The sequence below is a fragment of the Protopterus annectens genome, chromosome 2.part0, assembly GCF_019279795.1.
Source record: "Protopterus annectens isolate FY-2018-M chromosome 2.part0, PAN1.0, whole genome shotgun sequence".
Classification (NCBI taxonomy): Eukaryota; Metazoa; Chordata; order Ceratodontiformes; family Protopteridae; genus Protopterus; species Protopterus annectens.
The window spans coordinates 53,562,617-53,584,645 of NC_056728.1; the positions used below are offsets into that span (position 1 = coordinate 53,562,617).

At 41.5% G+C, this 22,029-nt stretch overlaps 1 protein-coding gene across 1 annotated transcript in view; it reads right to left on the reverse strand.

Annotated features, from left to right (window-relative positions):
* Positions 1 to 223: 223 nt before the first annotated feature.
* KLF7 (Kruppel like factor 7) overlaps positions 224 to 22,029 on the reverse strand; it is a 294,428-nt gene continuing 272,622 nt past the window's right edge. The window contains exon 4 of the mRNA XM_044060544.1: positions 224 to 5,171. Within this exon, the coding sequence (XP_043916479.1) occupies positions 5,120 to 5,171 (52 nt within the window). The 3' untranslated portion in view covers positions 224 to 5,119. The remainder of the gene's footprint in view (positions 5,172 to 22,029) is intronic.

Below are 22,029 nucleotides of genomic sequence, written 5' to 3' on the forward strand. Positions count from 1 at the left end.
GATGTGGAACAGATGTCAGTGGAATAGCGACAAGAGGTGCAGATAATTACATTGCTATTCCTCCTTCCCCCTCTCCCACCGAAAAAAATACACTTACTTTTCCAAGGCAACCATGAAAAAATTAACCACACATACAAGCATCAAAACTGCCAAATTAATCTGATTTGCATGCATTTCTCAAAAGCTGGTTTGTAACCAGTCAGCATATTTGGTCACATGTTGGTTTTGCAAGCTTTCAGTGAAATAAACACTGCAATACCGTTCACTGTTGTCTCTCTTGAACAACATAACAACTCTTCAGAGAATGAATGGCTGGCCAGTATGGGTAATGTAGTAACTAATTAGAGAGTAGCTCAAGCACACAATAAAAGAATAGTGGCACACAGCTGTCAACCATTTTAACTAGCCCACTAGACTGCATTAACTATTCAGATTAACAGCACAATGCCAAATGGGGGCATAAACTGTGGGATGGTGTCAGATCACACATGGCACAAACTGATGACACACAATGAACATGAAGTTAGTGAAGTTAAAAATAAACTGGTGTTCGGACAACTAATGATTGCTAAATGAATCTTATTTTAAGGTCTGTAACTTGATTTGCAGTTCTTGTCTTCTCTCAAGAGCTTATACATAACATACAAATCAGCACACTCCTGCTATTCATTAGTGAGAACAAACTAACAGATGTCTGTGCTACTGTTCTCCCCTGCCCTGATCAATGCTTCAAGCCTACGGTATTTGAACACAACATTATTTCTTTTTAGATTAAACCTATACCAACACCAAAACTACAGTGAAAAGCTGCTGACATGTGGAGGAGGCCTGACATTAGATAGGCCTTGCTTCTCTAAACAGACCTGTTTTACAGCACAGATGTCTACTCCTGTATAACTGTTCAGTTTCCACATATTGCACATAATATCTGTTTTCTCTCTGTTCCACAATACAGTTTTTACAGTGTTCTCCTGTTCTCCTCTACAAAACAAAAAAACAAACAAAAAAAAAAAACAACAACAACAAAAATTGCACTAAGCATGATGTTTGGCAAAAAAGACAGACTGGCAGTATTCCACTCCTACAGTACATAAAAGAGTATTCACCCATTTCAATAAGACAGAAAGGATTTCAAAATTAGGAATGCTGGGTTTAACTCTAACATATCAAGTACTACTCGCCTGAAACATATATTAAGTCATGTTAAAATAAACAGTCATGTTTTTAATCCACAGGCCACTTAACTTTTGAGTTTTTAAGAAAATTGCATTGACACATACAATGGTATGAACTAACCATTCCTAAAAAAAAATCTAAATCTTTTTGTGGAAAACATGTCCTCACTATAGCAATGTCCACTGCCAAACCAGTTTCTGCTATGACTCGTCGAGTTACAACTTGGTAAAGAACCAGCTTGCCAGGCACAGCTAGTCAGGAAATCAACATAAAGCTTAAGCTTTTTTCTTTTTGCAGGTGGGAGGCAAGACCCACAGCATGCTTTCTGTGGGGAGCAAGGCCCACATCCCTCAAACTTCGAACTTCTATATATACCAACATCAAGGTTACATAAACACAAAGAAGGCAGAAATCTCCCAAAATAACAGAATCATTGTCAGTGTGGTCTGTAAGTGTGCATTGGCTCTGACTTCCAACTGAAAACTGATTGTGGAGTTGAAGTTTGACAAACTGTGCTCAGCGAATTAGAACCTTGACCACTCTGCACTTGACAAGCACTCTGGAGCCAGCAAAAATTGTTCACAGAGAAAGACTTTGGGTATAACACCTTTGCAAGAAAAATTATTTTATACATGCACACAAAAGGATATCTGGCTACAGGTCTTAGTGGCAGCTATCTGCTGGACTTGAGCTAATGGGACAGCGAGATGTGCCATTTCCATAGGCAAGCCAGTGGCATTCTTTTGTGAAAAGGCATATGTTCACTCCAGACCACTATGTAAATTTAAAAAAAAATATGCTAACATTTGGAAGTGATGTCTGTAGGATTGTCAGGTCTTTCTTGTTTTAAAATCTTTGGAATAATACAGACATTTAAATTATTTTACATGAATTCTGCCTCTCTGCATGCTGTGGTTTCAGTCCTTACAAACTACTTAAATAAACCATGAAAAGGGCTGCAAAGTATTAGAACACATAATCGGAAGGATCTCTATGGTAAACACATCCCACAGTAATGCATAACAGAGGACATTGATTAATGAAACTACTGTATTAAAAAGATACCAGGGTGGTTGCTTGCTAATGCTACAACTCATGACTTATCTCTTTTCATGTATTATTTCAACAGGTCTCTTAGTTTCAAATTCTAATGTTAACTGTTTATTTATTTATTGAGGACAATCAAAGTCTGACATAATATCTATCCATCTATCTGATCAGCTCCTGTTGCCTTGGGGTGTCATCATTTAAGCTTCAAGCACCACTTACCTAAAGAGTAAGCCAATTGGAAAATATGAAGGGAGCTTACAAATGTATACATTTCTCTCTGTGGATGGAAGAACAGCATTTTATCTACAACTCTGTCTTGTAAGGTGTCACAGGGGAAAAGTGAAAAGTGGAAGAACACAGAAACCCTGAGGGAGTGTTATGTAATATCCACTGCTTCTCCTTTTCAGAGATACTGCCAAAACATTGACAGAAAGTGTCAGTACAATCAAACTGACTGAACCCTGGGGCACCTGTGGTCACTGCCATCTTCTCTTCCTTCCTGACAGTGAGCACATTTGTGTCCCTCAAGCCAACGTTCATCTTGGAGTATAAGCAGGAAGTGATATGTTGACAGGAAAACCCTCAAGGTGCCAAATGTCTCTTTTTAGTAGTGATCTGTCTGGCCAAGTGGGTTGATCCAAATCAGAGTCTGCAAGTGCAGGCTGATGGAATCAAACACACACCTACAGGATGATGCCTGACAGAAATGTACAATCACAATGTGTCTGTAGGGTAGCATAATCTCCAATCCATTTTAAGTGATCTGATCATATTTATACACTATCACCGTGCTGCTGACAGTGATGGTAGGAGCAGAACAAATGATGTCTGTTACACTGTCAGTGAACGTGCAACATCACACAGAACGCAGTTGTTACATAACCTATGACACTTATGTTTGCATTTTGTTTTATTTTACAGATTGACAGAGTATCTACGTGACTGTTTCTGGAGGAAAAATGCATAAAAGTAGTCAAGTCAGTGACTCATTCAGTACTGAACTGCAATGAGATTAGAACCTGTGACATTGCAATTCAGACTAAAGTGCACAAAAAAGAACCACTGGCAACTATTTGGTTTATTCACTCTGCTTTCTGTTTCAAATAGATGCATTAGCTGGGAATGCAAAAGAGGTGTAAAGGAACAACTCCAAACATCTTAATAAACCTTCATACAAATAATCCTACCTGCCTAGGAACACTATTGGGATAGCAACCACATACGTTACAGCTGTTTCATTAAACCATGGACAACTCTGCCAAGCATAACTAACAGGAATGATTACAAAAACATGGACTACCACATTAGCATGGCCACCATGACAAAATACACCTCCAACTGTGACAGATGACATCATCAGTTACCCACCTATACAGAAGTTGGACCCTCCCCCTCAAGATTTAATCCCAGGGATGGTCTTAATGACACACTTCAGTGCAATTAGTTATACATTTTCACTTATGTTGCCACTGATGGCATAGATACAATACACTGCACAATTTATGCCTACTTCATGTAGGTAAATCTAAATAACTTTACACTACCACCTGAACATTCCGAAAATGACTTGACAACTTTTTACACCTTTAAAGAATTTTCTTCCTCAGGATTAAAATCAAACAAGAAGGGTCCAAATAGTGATACTGTCTAAAATGTCTATTGGTTAAATTCAAGTGTTCTATTAAACATTAGAATGTGCAGAAGTAACTGTTTACCCCACCCCACCCTCAGCAAACAAAGACAAGCAGAGACATCTGTAAAGAAAAGTGATTCAATTTTTGAGACCCCAAATGCATGTAATTCAAGGTTTTTGGCTTTTTTCACTCTCCAGATGCCGCACAGTAAGGGATAAAGCAGAAATAGCCTTAAAAGCTCAATACAAGTCTTTTAACAGCTACATATAGTCAAGCACATGGTGTATACCACTTTTGTTGTATTTCTTGTAAGTTTGTTTCTTTGCTGCATGGTTGAAGACTCAAAGAATTGAGGACCAGCTGTTGTGTTTGCATGGACAATTAATGATGGCTGAAGAAGTCCCGAAGTCCAACTTTAAGACAAGCTTCAAGTTTCCAGTAAAAAACTGAGGAAAAAATGCAGCTTTAAAGTGGCAGGCAAGCCCTTCAGAGGTACGTAGATGAAAATAATCCAGGCTCCTGTCCATCTTTAAGCCCACAGCAAAAGCTGCAGTCAGTGCTAGTGGGTTCGAGGATAGTTAAGTGCAGATCATGTCCTCTCAGCATAAGCCACTCTAACAGAACATCTGCTAAAGGCTAAGTTAAACCAGCATAAGCTGAAATAAGTTGTATTTGACAGTTTTATGCCATTAAGGCTGTTGGTAATGAAGAAGAAATTTCCAGCTCAGCTAAGTGAGAGAGAAGAAAAAAGACATCTAATAGGTTTTGTGTTGAGACATCTAGAAAAAAACAAAAACAGAACACCTTTGGCCACCTAATGGAGATCTGGCTTTCTGGTTCCATTCTGTATTTTGTCTTAAGTATTAGCAACGCATCTGCAGAAGAGGTTAAGCCACAGGTTTTCAATAAGTCTGTTCCCACAAGATTGAGTGAGAAGCTGTTAGCTCCTTCTCCTACTGGTCTCCATCCAAATGGCAAGCCCTAATTACCATGTGTAGTTGCAAGTGCAGCTACTAGAAATCCATTTCCTGTCGGATCAAAAGTCATTTGGCAGTGTCTGACTCCCACCTCAGGCTAGAATAAGGCGTGACCGACAGAGCAAGCATGGCGATTTAGGTGTAGCTATGTACAAAGGTCATATGCATATTATTGTTTTTTTCTGTTTTGTTTTGCAAAGTGGAGGGCTGAATGCCAGCTGTGGAGATAACAATGGTTCTTAAACTCACAGTCAAATCCACACAGCCTACAACTGCACTTTCTTAGATGTGCCGTTTCATGTGAAGAGCAAGATGATCCGACCGTGAAAAACACCTGAAATGAAAACAGAATATAGAATTAGTATTAAATACCTTTTGTATGACTTATCATCTAAAATATGTCTCATGACAAGACTTGCACAGCAGGCCATCTCACTTTAGCTATGAACTATTCATCTCAAAAACACCTTATTACCAAAACAGTTGCTCTTACAACAATGCTGTTTCCATCGCAAGTCTGTCTAACATCTGACATCTTTACAGCTACATGAATCCTCACCTTCTCTTCCATCCCAAAGACAGACTCTTCTCATTGTCGTCTCCTTCCAGCCCCCATGAACCCACCAAAAACACTACAAGTATCTATGTTAAGTCCTTCAGTTTAAAACACTACTTCTTAGACTACTGAACTGTTTTACAAATGTAGTGCTTCATGAAGTAAGGTGCATTATTTTGCAATATCCTACTTTCAGGTACACTGGTGACTGAGCGAGATACAGAACCCTTTTTTTTATTTAAGGCACACTGTAATAATCTGGCTAAACTAACCAGGGTAATTTTATACCATGCATGAACAAAAGCAGGGCAGCAACACGGTCATTCAAGTTAAGAAAAGATATCAGTGACAGCTTGCCTACTTATTACTCAGTGTGCTGGCATACTGCCAACTTTTGCCACTGCAGGAATGCCAGTAAAAACAGAACTTTAATGAATTTTATTATAAGTGACTCCCTGTGATGTTCATAAATGATACCCCTACTAAGAACACTGGATATTGAAATTTCCACAGGGAGTCACTAATCACAAAGCTATCACATATATATCTGTATGGAAAGCACAGCTAATTATCTGCAATGAGAACTGCCCATCGTGAACCATGTTAAACTGTGTCAAAGTTGACCTACAGTGCTATCTAGGCTCTCAGTTTTCTCATACTGCACTCTGCCATTGTATTTATGCAGTCTCTTCCCTACCTCCCCTTTCATTCATCTTCCATACATTCCTTTCAACCTACCTTAACGTTTTATTCCTTTTACCTTCCATCTCCACTTGCACACCTAAATGAATATACTGTACATAACTGTATATATTTAACACTGACTATGCAAGATACATTTTGGGCAAGTTATGTAATTTAACAGTCTAAATGCTGATAGTTGCACTTTTATAACTATTTTTAGTTACAGTAATGATAGCCTGCCTGTAAAATATTCTTCCCTACTAATCTACGAACCTATGAACTATTCACCAGTTTGTTTGTTTGTGTCTTTCGGCTTTTCCGAGTTAGGAGTCACCACAGTGGAACTCCGGTCCGCTAATGATTGGCAGTTGATTTTTACGTACCGGCTTGCCAGGCCTGACGCACAACCTTCAACGAAGGTACGCCCATTCACGCATGTCTCCACGCAGAAGACGCTCTAGCTGAGAATCGAACCGGACAGCGTCTTACTGTGAGGTGACAACGCTACCGCAGCACCACCACCACAGGTACGAACTATTCACCAGTATGTATGCATATATCAAAAATGTCAACTTTGTCATCCAGTTCTCTTGAACTGAACATGAATATGGTCCATTGGTGTTTTACCCCACTTACCAAAAGAACACAAAGTAAAATAAAATAAACATCAGACCAGCCAGTCCAGCATTTCAGTACTGAACTAGAAAACTTGTTAGTTTGGGTTAGACCATAATGTTTGGGCCAATGTTTTGCAGTATTTCAGTGACAGCCTGTTAAGAGTGCCTTCACTTACTAGCATTGCAGGACTATTTCACTCTCTTAACTCTCTACCTTGATACAAAACATAACAGATATATTCTTACTACATCCACTTAAATACAAGGGAAGCATCCTTGACAGGTTTTATGGTTTAGTTTATTCTCTCTGTCAATCTTCAGTCAGCATTTCTTTTCTCAGAAGATTCTGCAAATTGGGGCACATACACTCAGTACTAGGAAATGCTGCCATAGCATGCATAATTAGTTAAGCACACTTAATAAGAATGTCATTTTGCTCTAACCACTAGAGAGCACAGTTCTTGTAAATCGGGAAGTAACCATGAAGACTTGGGTTCCATGCTGCTAACATGTTAAGTACAGGTACATACTTGCCCAACTTATATGAAACTCCAACAGCTGAGGCTGTATGGAGGGACAACACACGAGTGTGACAGCCGGAGGGCATCTGACCCAACAAAAAAGATTCCCTTGTAGATCATCTAATAAAATAAGAACATGTGTGTTAACTGCTAGCACTGATAACATGGTATGGGTATTATGGTTGGGTTGAATCCCAGTCAGTAAACCACCAGGGTGGAAAATAATACAAGACAGACCAAAGGAAAAGACAGAAGGACAAACTGTAAAGTTCAGATGTACCAAAGGAAGCCAGGGTCCTGGAACTGCATTAAGAGAGTAATGGTTTTGTGACAATTTGCACTGGAGACCAAGTGATAGTGGTGAAGATGAAAAAATAAATGATGCAGTTTTGGAAGCAGCCACACCCCTTGTGGAGTGGCCTCTGACCACATTTTATAGTGGCAGTTAGCTGTCTGCAGGCAAAAAACAATACACATGACAATCCACTTAGATAGGATTTGTTTTGCAACTGCAAGTTCTTCTCCTCCCTAGAAGAAAGGTAATACACAGCTGTTTAGTCTTCCTAAACTAGTTTCAAGTTCTACATACTTTCTGATACAGAAGTACAGGTATTTGGAAAAATAGCTAAGTTTCTTTGCCGGGTACACATAGCTTTAAATGCAGACTTTCTTCAGGGCATAGTTTATCTTGTGAGTTAAAAAAATGGCAGGTTGATTTGCAGCAATTTATATATAAGCAAATCCATCCATCCATCCTCAACCCCTTTTTCCATTTTGCGTATGGGGTTAGGGTGTCACTTCAGCAGTGACAATCATCTCGATCCACGGTTTACACTTCCGGGTGGCTAGCCCTGCCGTGGTATTTCAATTGTACCACTCATATATGCACACACTCTCACCTATGGCCAATTTTAGTGTCCAATCCGCCTACTGCATATCTTTGGAATGTGGGAGGAAACTGGAGCACCCGGAGGTAACCCACATGACCACAGGGAGGACATGCAGAGTCCGCACAGAAGGCAATACTGCAGTTCACTTACAGCTGTTACAGAGGTATCTATTACTTGCTTAGCAGCATAACATGTACTTTCATAGTTTTAGTTTGATTTGTAGATGCTCCCATACACTACTACTAAAGCTGATTTGAAGTCATCTACTTCACTGTTAAATGCTGGTCACATACCTTCTTCTCTACACATGCAGGCCTGTAAGTAGTAGTGATGGTCACCAGGAATGGAGTTTTCCAAATGACAAACTTCAATGCGGATGACCCAGTAGACTCAACTAGTGGAGAGACAAGCCTCTCAGTTATGAATTTACTATCCCTTAAATGATATATTTTTTTCACATGAGGTCAAAATGTGCACCACTCCTTTAAGTAACAGCTTAACCAGCTGAAGTTGGGTCACTATCTTACCCCACACTCCCATGATAAGCATAAACAGCTGGCATATACACATACCCTGACTGCAGAAATGAGGTTCAAATAATACAGGTATCCGATATTGGTCAGGATCATCTGGAAGCTAAACAACTGTGGAAGTACAGGTACCACTCTGCCTAGACTGAGACATGCTGCCGTCTTCATGCATAGGCTTATCTGGTAGAAGGCAAGCCTCAAAAAACACTGAGACCCCACTGGGGAGATCTGACCGGATCAAAGACGCTAGATCACAAGCCACCCGCTGAATAAAATGGAGTTACTTGTAACCGCAACTGTGGGGAAGGGTATTTTTAGCCAGGATCAGAAGATTTTACTGTACTGTCAGGTATAAAAATGCCTAAAGAGGGCATCAGTGTTGGCATTTTTTTCCCTGAACTTTATAATGAGGAGCAAAAACAGCGGAACTGGTGGAAAGGTGTACAACATCTCCCATGGCATGCAAAGGAGAAAGTGTTCACCACCACTTCAACCTTGTGCTGTTGTACTATGCAGGGAGAGGACCAAGTGACACCTTTCTTTGCTCGGATACTACACACTGGGCTGGTCTTCTAACTAAATGAAAAAGGCCCTTAAAGCAACTTTGTCTCCAAGTCCTTCAAGGTCAGTTGGATTGCACATAGCTCCAACTGGCTAGCATGACCCCTAGCCACCTCATCCTTTGCACCATGTGGAAGATGAATTAGGCTTTTCAAGCAGCCCATTATGCATGGTTCACTACCTGTGATGGGCTTGGCTACAGGAACTGGTGACCCACCAAAGGCACAGCAACAAGGGCCTGTCACAGGAAGCAGACTGATGAATTAATGGTGGCTCTGAAGTAATTTCACACCTCACAGTCTAGCGCAACACCCAAATCCTTGAGCACTGAATTTGAACCATGAAGAATCTGGTGACCACCAAGATCAAAAGGCACAGTAGGATCTGGGCCTGTACAAGCTCTGCATCCACTCCCAGGAAGCCAAGGACTTGATTTGCTAGCCCTCCCCGAAAGTTCTACAGCTTTGTGAATCTGAAGACTATACGCTATTCTTTGAGAAGGGAACACACAGAACTTCTTCCAGTTAATGGTCACCTCCTGGGACAGCAGCCATGGTAGAAGGCCATGGACTCAGCAAGTAAAATGTAGTCATTTAGACAGAGGAATAAACATGGGTCTTTTCCTACAAGGATTGGACAACCATGATCAAGATGCTGGTGAATACCCCAAGGACACAAGAAGGCCCAAATGGCAAAACTTTGTAGAGGATGTGATGTCATCCATAAGAAACTCCTGTGTAAGCCCCACATACCGATATGTCAAAAGATGTCCATCATATCCAATGACATCAGCCAGGTAACCTATAGCAGTAAGGGAATGAGACCCTGGAGGGCTGTCATCTGGAAGCAAATGCACCAGACATGCTGGCCAAAATCTCAGAGGTCCAAAATGGGAAGGAATGTGTCTGACTCTTTTAGGAACAGAAACAGGTGGGAGAAGGAGACTGATACTGTTCTACATACAGGACAGTGTCTACACCCACTTCCAGAAATATTACCTTGGCATGCACCATGAGTCTTAAGACAACCTGGTCTATAAGAGAGCTCTTTCTGGGAGAAAAACTGAACTCCATGATGCCTCTGAGAAGTAATTACATCTAGAATTCAATGTTGGCTGGTGAAGGCTCTCAAAGCTTGACTTGGATGAACTTGGAGAACTGCCTCCATCAGTGGTCAGCTCCAGCTAAGAATCATGACTGCTGAGTTAGGACTTACAGAATATGTGGTTAAAATATTTAAATTTTGATGAATTAGTTGTACGAAGTTGCATTGTCAAGGTGCAGTTGCTTTCTACAGATTTCAGTATGAGTTCAGACTAAATCTTCAGTACTTCTGTCTTGCTTACTCACTACACATACACCACATAGTGCTTCACTGGAATTAGAGAAATATATCTGCAAAACTGAAACATTTAATGGTTTCAAGTGCCTGTGTGTTTGGAAGTGCATAAATGTAATTCTCAATGGAAAATGCTCAGAGTGCAACCACCAAGAATTCTCTCAACATAGAAACTTAGCAGAAAACTGAAGAACTGATCCAAAGATTAGATTTGTTCCTTAAAGTGAGTGGAATAGCTAAAAAACCTGACAAAAATAACTAACACAATATCTAGGAAGCTAGGAGATAGAACTGTATCAGCTCTAGAAGTCCTACTCTGAGTTAAAGGCTGGTTTATCCATCCAAGGAAGGAAGACAAAAAAGGGCAAAGCTGAATGAGACTGCGTAATCTAATGGCCACAGAATAAGGAACAAAGTTCTACTGCATCAATAACGTGTTACCAAAACAAGTGGGAGGTTCTCAGGCTGGACCTCACTAGCAAACATAGAAGCAAAAAGAAAGGAAGGACATGCATATGTCAGGACACCCTTTCAATTAACAGAAAAAGACTGACTATTCCCTCTCTCCAGCTCTAACAGAATGAGATAGGGAACATTGTAATGGCAGAAATGCCTTTTTGTAGCCTGTCAACATCTACTTCTGGGATAACTCAATAACTAAAGAAATAAATGGCTCTTTCAAGGTGAATGTCCAGAATCAAGACTGATTCAAGACACTGGAAAGAAAATGTTCCCAGCATGGAATATGCAGCATAAGGGTGCTTACAAGACATGATGACATCACTCCCAGACTTAGGATTGATCTGTGTACATGGATTATGACTTGTCTGTTCCCTGTTTACTCAATGTATTATAAGAACTACAGACAGCATGACTGGATTGGAAAGGTTCTGGATGTAGACGGCTTCCAGAACATGTGAAGTATACAGGTTTACCCTCAAATCTAAAGAAAAGAAGTTCCATAAGCCCTAGGTTGTGAAACCTCCTAAATGAATCCCCATCCCTTCGAAGGACATCCATTGTCAAGGCCTGTGGCTACACAGGAAGGAATGCTTGTAGGATGCCGTCTTAAACTTGAAGCACTTTACATATAGGTGGAAGGAAGTCAGCCCCAAAAGCAACATAATTCCACCCCTGCTGTTTTGTAAGGAATATAAAGTGAGAAGAAAAAAAACATCAGCCTTCTTCCTTAGCTGGCAATGTCTTAATAGCTCACTTCAGGAGCAATATCCAAGCCTGGACAGGTATGTATGAGGACAATGTTTGATCCTTTAGTGGAAGTTTGGACTTTGGAGTCCACTACACCAAACACAGTGCCCAAAATAGAGTGTCCAACACCATGTTGTTCACTGGTGCTTTCCCAAGCTATCTTCAAACTGCAGAACCAAGGCTATAGACTGGGCATGAAAGGTCTTCACTGGAAAGATGGTCTAGAAAGCTAAAGCTACATATTTGAATGACTTGGCAGCAAGCCAGTGACAGGAAGAGTAACCTGAAATTGACATCTTTGTATTAATGATAACTGGATCCTGTCCTAATGAAGACCCCAATAGCTTCTCCAAAACTTGAGCTTAGAATTAAAGCTTCTCCATGGTATGGAGGGCTTTATCATGTTGCCACTGACCACATAAAGCACTTTGGGAATTATAACCTCAAAATATTTCATCACTAAATGCTCATCAAAGATCCTTTGCCTCATATGAACACAAAGAAGCAAGGCTTATTACTAAGTCATTCTGTACATACAGATCACAGAAATACACCCCTAGTAACAGTCCCAAAGCCATCAACCACACAGCTGGCAATCCAGACTGACTCTATGGGCTGCGAAATACAGTCTCTCAACAAGTTTCCTGTCTGAAAAGTCAGGAAAGTGCGATGATCTCTTATGCCTGTGAACCCACTAAAGTCTGCGAATGGGCCACATGGGATAAGCAGCTAAGAGTTCTGATTTCCAAAGTGTAACGTAGTGAATAACCTGTAAATGAACCTGTCAAGTGTAGCCAGACCCTTGTCAAGGAATGAAAGACTGACTCTTGGTCCTCACAGATTTGTGTGCCTAACAGGTCCTTGGGCTTTTCTACAGAAATACTTAGAAGTTATATCATACTCTCTGAAGGTTCTCCAACTTTCTAAAGACTTGAAATGGAGTGTTTTCAAGCTGCATAAACAGCATCTCTCTCAAATGAATCCAAACAAGGGGATGATCCCAAAGTCACCAACATACTCATGTCCTAAGTATATCTTGGGTAAAGGCAAGGATTTTTAAGCCCCTTTTGGGGTTTTTTAAGCCTCTGTTGGGGGTTTAGCACCACTACAATGGCTTCCCCCAAAAAAGGAGTTATCACAAGAAGAACTTACAAAGAGGACACATTAGTTCTGTCAATTTCTGATGAATGAGTCTTAGATTCCTCAGTGTTGGTGATCAGTGCAGAATCAGAAAGGATGACAGAAAAGCAAGAAACACAGGTTCCAAATTCCTCACCATGCGGAGGAACTGACACCATGTAAAATGAGACACAGCAGCTGCTGAATTTATACCAGTGAAGCAGATATCAAGCTTATATACTGGAAAACCTCAAAGACACCAGCTGTGGCACTGGGGAACCCTCCAATGCCTTTTTTCATAAGCTACGACATACTCAACTTCCACAGCATGGAGAAAATTATTCTTGAAATCGGCAGTGAGTGGGAGTAACACCAAGGAGGCTGAAGCTGACAAAATGGGCAGTCATTTACAAGAAGTTTTCTATTTTGGTCAGGAAGCAAAAACCTCTTGATTGGTGTGTGGTAGGAGACATTGAGGAGAAAAATCTCTGAAGACCAAGATCACACCATGGGAATTGTGATTTGAACCTTAATTTATAATTAGTGGCATTCAGTTGTTTGTAATACACAAAACACTGTGGCTACAGGTACAAAAGCTGGGGCTAGGGTATAGCACTTCTGCAACTCCTGTGAGCAAGGTAAAAGTAAACGTGAAGACTCCATGGTTGACATCTTGCTAGAGGAGGACATGCCCATGATGGAGAAGAGGTAACAGACCAGGCAGAAGACTCCTGAGTTGGTATCAGAGGCATACAAGAAAGAATCAGAGGCCCCAGGCATATAATTTGTTTCACAGTGGCTATCTGTGTATAGGTAACCCTCTTGCTTAGAATGTTATTCCTTCATCTCCTCTTCTACCAGTATTGACAATTACATTTCAGGGAGATGGTGAATGCTAAGAAAGGTCTCAGGAAGTGAATGACAGATGAATTGAGTAAAGTTCATGAACCTGTGCCATTAACAGCTTATTCCATGTCAGAACAGGCAAAAACAGTGACAGTCCTGCACTGCTACATGAAGACCTTGACATTCTTAGCTCTAGACTGTGTGTTTGCCACTGAATATTGGTTGTTTAGTACAAGGACTTCAGGAAGGGAACATGGATTGTGCAGGCAGTGGGAAAAAAATTGTGGATTAAGGAAATAGGAATATTTTTTAAATAAAAACACAAGGAAAGCTGCCCGGACCACAGGAGAGTGCCTCTATGAAATGGATGTTTTTTTTTTTTTTTTTTTTTTTTTTTACCAGGTAGTGAGGAACATAATACGGACATCTGCAATGGGTACACTTAACTGAAAAATCCTTTAAAAGTAAGATCAGGCACTATGGGTATTTATACATGGTGTATCTTATATTAAGGACTTGGAGAGGCAGCTGTTAAGCTACTTTTCGAGTCTCTTATTTCTGACCCTACTCAAGCATCCTATCACTAACTTTTGAATTGCTTTCAGTCTACAGTGCAACAGAAAATATGAGGTCTGCCCTTCAAAAGTGATGTCACAGAAACTCAGAAGCCAAAATAGCAGATCCTGGCTTATCTCTACTCTTTCAGATCCTATGACTACAGGCTCCTACCAAAATTCAGAAGGTTAAGACTGAAGATAGAGATGAGAAGAATTAATTTCTACTAACAGTTCATAAGCAGAGCAAGTTCAAAAAAGACCATTACTGGTGACGATAGCAATACCCACTGCACTGAAATTAAATAATGCATCTCTTGAGGACCATATCACCAAAGATGACCTGCCCATAGCCAATCTATCAAAGAAGTATTGCTGAATGAAATGAACAGTACATCTCAAAGAAAACAATATCATGCTCTTTTGTGTGTGGATGTGGACCCAAAATCTCCTAGACCTTTCTAAATAATGCAATTAACTAAAAGGTGGCTTAATTGGGAAAAAAGTGAAAACTCTGTATTGCACTGGTTTTCAGACCTAGAGCCATATCTCACTGAAAATTGCTGTTTTCAGTAAAAGAGGCTCAAATTCCAGGACTTTAATGGCCTGAATATCAATATGTCATATGAATGGAGTAACACATATAGTAATAAGAATAAAATACTAACAATAACACAAATAATAAAAGAATACCATACATTAACACCAGCATGCTCGCAATTCAAATAATCTTGCCTTAAATGTATCTCAGACACACTGAAAGTGTAGGCTTTATACAAGTGCTCTATATGGAGCATCAGGAAAATAAGTCCTACCAACTTGGCAAAGATTTGTTCTGACTTGACAGTAACAACTACACAGTGGATTAACCCAATACTGGAGAGTCAGGAAGCCAATCTGAAGTGCTATTAGCCAATATAAAGATCTAGAGCTGGAATAGACAGGGTGGACAGTAAACATGGTAAGGAGTGTCCCTTCCTGCTTTCCTGGGATGGGGTTATGGTACATTAAAGACGGACTTGCTGCATGCCCGATACCTGCTGAATAATGGATGACATGACAAGAGGCCTTGCTAGCATGGGTTAATGGCTGCAACATTAAGCATTATGGACTGCATATGACATCACACATATCCTTGTGACAGTAATGCACAGCGACCTTCTATTAATGAAGGATGGGGAGCCAAAAAAGTGAAATGCACTTCAGCCTCAAAGCTAGAGCTAAGAAAAGAAATGGATGCCATTTTGTGCTCCTTGATTTTTGTATGATGAGTGACCCAAATGGGGTACTGGCAGTAAAGGAAACTGGGAGTGGGGTGGGGGTGGAATCTTGTATCAGGATCAGAGAAGTCACTGAGGTTGTGAAAAGAAGTGTAACCTTCTATACAAAAATCAGGAAAGGATACTTGCTAACAGCAACAAAATAAATAAGACAATATGCATGAAAGACTCCATTTCTTCTCATACTATTAGAAATGAAAAGAAGACTCCATGTGAGAGTACTGATCCACTGCAGGGTGTTGGCTACACCTGTATTTTCACACTTTTTGTGTGGTTTATGCATTAGATCTGTGGCTATTGACTAACCCACATTAACTATGAGTAGCTCTAAATATAATGCACTCCTTGATATCTGTTTTGTTGAAAAAAAGCAAAAAATCCACAGTTAACTACTTATATCTGTGTCATGACTTACAGAAAAAGTACAGTTGTGTAAGAAAACATAACAGTAGATGTTCAAATAGATCAATGTTACAGTAGCATAAGCTACATGTGGTGCATCCTGCTAAGATTCAGATGTCCGGCCAACATCAAAAGCTATAGGGCACCTACCATGTGCCTGCACATCCAAAGAGGCATGGCAGCATGCCAGTATAAAAACACACATCCTAGTCTTTCGGCTTTTCCCGGTTAGGGGTCGCCACAGCGGAACTCCGGTCCGCTAATGATACTGGTGTCAAAATTCTGAGCTTTACTGACTCTCTGAAATGAGAGGCTAGAACCTTAAAATATCAGATTATGTGTTAGGAGAAAGGGGAAAAGGGGAACCCCACTCTGGTAGACAGATAAGGAAGATGAATTGAGATACCATCTCTGGAATATCTCTAGAGTAAAAAAACTTTTTCTAAAAGCTCTAGAAGTAGCCATACCCTTGGTAAAATGGGATTTGACCATGGAGGGAAGGAACATTTAATGAAAAGAATAAAAAAACTGAATGGTATGGGATAATCATTTGGTTACAGTCTGCTTTGACACTGGTTGTCTGTTCCTCTTACATCCGTAAGCAAAGAACAACTGATTAGAACTTCTGAAGTCCTTTGTTTTGCCACTGTGGTATCTAGGTTGCCCATAGACATCCAGATTATACAAGATTTTCTCTCCTACAGTTTATGGTTCAGGAAAGAAGACAGGGAGATGAACAGACTGAGTTAGTGTGTACACTGACTCTATAGTTAGTATGAAGGAAGGGTTGTTTCTTGAGGATATTTTATTTTTATGAAAAGTAAGGTAAGGTTGAATTACCATAACAGCTTGCACCTTCCTTGCACTTTATACTTTCCAAGCTGAAGTCAGAGCAGGGAGCAACACTTTTTTTCTGTGTTATGAATTTTATATCAGCCTTATGAGCTAGTCTGAAAGGCAAAAGTGTAAGTTTTTCTAGTACAAAGTTCAGATCTCAAGGAACAGTTACCCATTTTCTGGGTGGGCAAAAGTGTAATACAGCTTTCAAATGCTAATTTACTTGAAATAAAAAAGAAAGTGGGATCTAAAGTAGACAGACAGAAATGGCTGAAAATGAATCTTGACAGAAAAATAAGGAAGGCCAGATAACAGCAATTCTCACAAATACTGTAGAATCAAAGGAGCTTCTGCCTTTAAAGAGTCCATATCCTGTTTAAGGCACCAGCTAGAAAATCTTCTCCATTTGGCCAAATAAGATTTTTTAGTAGCAGGTCTCTTAGCTTTCTTTAAAACTTGCAGCACATCCTCAAAAAATAGGTGCCTGAAAGAAATTAAAATCTTATCATCCAGGCAGCTGTCAGATGAATTTCTAGGATGGGATGAATCAGATACCCATTATCATGTGTGAGTAAGTCCATCCTGCGTGGACGTTTGTGGTAATTGCCTATGGCCTTTTGCATGAAAAGGAAGGCTCACTGCTGTCTGGGCCAACAAGGAGTTACCAGTGTTATCTTTGCAGTCTGTTTGAACCTTTAGAGGAATTCTGGCTACCAAAAAAAGGGTGAGGACATAAAGAAACAATCACATCCATATGAAAAAGAATGCTTCTCTCTTCCAGGTTTTTCTGCAAGGAATCCTGAAGCAGAATCTTGTCAACTGTCTGATGTGAATGGAGGCAAACACATATCCTGGAAGACCCCTGTGTCTAACTTACATTTGTGGGTGTCTGTCCTGGGTCTGCTCAAAGAGACTGACACAGTATTCTGCTTTGATTGAATGCAAGTAGCCTTGACAGAAAGGATGTGCTGTACAGCAACTTCCCAGGCTATCATGGCTAGTCTGCACAGGGGTATGGACTGGTCTTCCCACTTGTTTATGTACCACATGACAGTGGTATTGTCTGTGATTACTGAAAAGGTCCTGGAGTCCACAAATGGTTCAGATATTTGACGAAAGTTACCAATGCCATCATTTCTCTGACTGATGTTTATGTGTTTCCTTTTCAAATGATGATCCCAAAACCCTTGTACTTTGACATCCCTGGATACAGCCCCCAAGCGAAGTCTGAAGCATAAGTAGTTACAAACTGGAAAAAGGCTGAAGGAGAAACTGGAAGACTGGGATTCAGTCTCAACTGATCTATGCATTACTGAAGTTCCTTTCTGACAAAATTCAGTACAAGAATTTGGAATAACAGAGGATGTTGCTGCTGGATCCAGACTGATTTGAGAAACCACTGAATTTTCCCTATGTGTAATCTGGTTACAGAAATCATGAGAATTGTAGAAGACGTATATCCTAGTAACCTGAGAAACTCTCTTGATGATGTCTGAGTTTGAAAACTGAAGGAACCGTTCTTTGTAAAATATTACATGTGAAGTTGTTCAATCTCGCTGTTCATTCTTGACTGATTGGTACAGCCATATGCAAAGTTCGAGGTCTTCCAATAGCTCGAGGTCAAGCCCATATCCCATGATGCACTGTGAATTACCTCAGATCTAGTTTGCTGCGGCATCTGATCGGAGGTTCCAGTGTATGCTCGGGCCAGTAACTTTGAAATTTTTTCTATTTACTAGCTTTCAGTAATAGCTTTTCTAGTATTTTACATAACCAATTAGATAGTTGGCTTTTATAGCTTCCCCTTGCCGTGTGATATCATATTCCTGATATATTTTACTTACTGCATTTACTCTTTAGATAGTTGGCCTCATTTTCGGCCTAGTTAGTTTGTGTGTGTGTGCTACATTTATTCTACAGTAGTTATAGAGTTTTTCAATACTTATATATTAGGTTTTGTGTGTGTGTGTGTGTGTGTGTGTGTGTGTGTGTGTGTGTTTAGAGCCTATTGTTGCTTACTTCTCATGTGTTTTTGGATCCACGTGAGTTTAGAGTGTTATTATGGCAAATGATAAGGACAAGGATACCAAGTCTGGGTTTAAAAAATGTCCGGACTGTAACCAGAAAATGTCAGTCACTGATGGGCATGTTACAGGTGTATATTGTTTAGGGGCTATCCACCTGCAATAATCTTGTGCTATCTGCCATTCCTTTTCTTCTTGGGTGCTTTTAGAGAGGAAAAGGAAATTGATGGATAGGGGTCTGCTAAAACACCCCTTTCAAGAGGCATTGAGTGACCAGGATGTTGCCAGCAAATCCTCTAAGTCCTCAAAATCTTCTACTGAATCTAAGGACTCACAAAAATTGAAATAAAAAAAATCTGATGAGACATCAGCTCCACAGGTTTCGGAGCTGACTGTCTTCTCTTTTCGGAGCCTGCCCACAGCCTTTGAGTCGGTATCCGAAGTGCCTCAGTGAACATTGCTCCAGTCGGCACCATCGGTGCATTAATCTAGATCATCTGTCAGCCTTTCAGATTTGGATATGGATCGATTGGTGCAGAAGCTTTTACAGGCATCAGGCCTTGCTAAATTGTTGTCGGCTCTGACCCAAGTGGCTTTGGAGCTGAAGACCACTACTCCTGCTTTGGCTACTCCTCCTCCGAGCCGTATCGGCCCTTTGGAGCCAGAAGAAGCAGACCTGCTGATCATGGAGCCTTCGGAGCCGAAATCTGCTCCAGTGTCCTCAGCTCCATCCACTCTGACGTCCTCGGTGCCGACCGGGGACTCTAGGAGCCGACACTCTCCAGTCAGATCCAGGCAGGATAGTCAGAACGACTTGTCGGTGCCAACTCTTCCTCTCGGGGCTTCAGCTCGGATGAGCTCGGCTCCTACCTCCGGCTCAGAGCCCACTGCCTCGGTGCGGAAGGGTTTGACGGTTCCCTCGGATCTGTCGATTTCTTCCCATGGGAGCTGTAGTTCCTTCAAAGCCATAAGGAGAGCCCTGTCTCCAAAGACATCCTCGACTTCAGGTCTTGCTTCCTCATCCCCTAAAGCACCTGTGTCTGCTTCTGCTTCCATCATCCAGGCTAAGCGTTGAGACCCAGAGCCTCAGGTAGCCCCACAGGGTGCCCCCTGCTCTTCTGAGACCTCTCCAGAGGCTCCCACTGAGGAGGTCCCCAGGAAGAGATTGTGCAAGAGGAGACACTTGGACTCCCCACAGGAGTCTTTAACATCTGACACTGACTTGGATGAGTCAGAAGGGTCCCCACGGTCCCTCTCTAAGGATATCTCCTTTGCTGAAATATTTGAGATCCTTAGGCAGCGGGGTGACTGGCAGTCCAAAAGCCCTAATGAGGATGAGTCAGTTCTCCTGAAGGCTTTCGGGTCTCAACCCTCCACCACTTGGGTGTCTCTGCCCTTCGATGAGCTCATACAGTTGGTTTCTCGAAGGGCATGGATGGAGCCTGTCCCTAGGAGGCCTAACAAGTTTATATCAGCCCCACCAGACAAAGCTTTCTTATCCAAAGGAGTCCCAGTTGATGCCATGGTAGTGGCGGCGGCCACCAAAAAGGAAATGTCTGAGACTTCCTCGTCTATCTATCCTCCTAATAGAGAGTCTAGGATCATGGATAGATATGGGAAATGCAGGTTCAGTTCAGCGACTTTTGCTCTCCGTTCACTGAACTATTTAACCCATTTTACTAGGTTGCAAAGAGATCTCCTTAAGGAGTTGGGAGATACTCTTCAGAGTACAGTAGCTGCAGGTGCCTCTGACAAACTTGCTGCACAGCTTTCTACCCTAAATTCTATTGTCAACTCATCCATGCGTCTCATATCCTATGCAGCTGATGGAATGAGTAGGGCAGCGGGTACAGGAATCACTCTTAGAAGACATTTCTGGATGCGCTTGTGTTCCTTTGTGGAGCCCTTCAAGTCATCCTTTGTTAACACCCCCTTTGATGGCTCATCCCTTTTTGGGCCTAAAGTGAAGAAAACATTGAGCAGGTGTGAACAGGAGGGAAAGACTCTGTCTACCATCAGAGTCCGTTTTTCCACCCCTACCCGACCTTAACCCAAAGGGGAAAATGTGGTTCCAGAAAGCCCAAGGAGCCTTTCAGGATACATGTGGTGAACCCCTCTCCAGGGGCAGAAGAGGGGTAATAGTGGAAGATGCTGCCCTCATGGCAGAGGGGGTCTGAAACATCAGGGTGACAGAGATCACTTTTCTGGGCAACCCTATCAGCGCTCCTGAAAGGAGGCCCGACTGTCATGCTCTGGAGGCAGTCAGGGGCGCTTATCTTTGTACCCAGACGCCTGGCAAGAAATAACAAAAGACAACTGGGTACAAAGTATCATTTCCAGAGGGTACTTCATACCATTCGCCACCCCCCCCCATCCATAAGGAGAATCCCGGACGTTCCAACCAGTTACAGGGAACAAGCAACTATAGAAGTCAGAAAGTTGCTCCAAAAAAGAGTCATCCAGCCAGTCCCAGCAGACCAGACAGGATCCGGAACTTCCTCAAGATTCTTTTTGGTTCCAAAGAAAATGGGACTGGAGACCCATTTTGGACCTCAGCAGACTCAACCAATATGTAAAGAAAGAGAAGTTCTGGATGGTCATGCTTCAGTCAATTCTTCCCTTCTGAGGGAAAGACAATTGGATGTGCTCGATATATTTCAAGGATGTGTACTACCACATAAAGATGGCCAGGCCATCCAGAGATCACATGCATTTCCGGCTGGAAGCCAATCATTTTCAGTTTCGAACCCTGCACCTTTGGTCTCACTACAGCCCCACAGAGTGTTCACCAAATGTATGGCAGTGGTCACGGCTCACCTGAGGCGTCTAGGATTCCAGGTGTTTCCACATCTAGACGACTGGCTCCTTACCACCACCACCAGCCATCAACTTATTCAGGGAAGGGACTACACTTTGTCACTCTGCAATCATTTAGGTATTACAGTCAACTCAGAAAAGTCTGCCTTGTCACCATCGCAGCATATCGTTTTTATCGGGGCAGAGCTAGACACCTCAACCACCACTCTAAGGCTACCAATCGAAAGAGTCTTTCTTCTTCGTCAGCATGTCAGCACACTGGTATCAAAAGACAGAGCACCAGCTTCAGAAGTTCTGAAAGTATTGGGTATGATAGGTGCAGCAATCCTAGCCATAATATTAGCAAGAATGCATATACGGATCCTTCAATGGCTACTGTTCACTCAATGGTCTTACCAGGAACTACC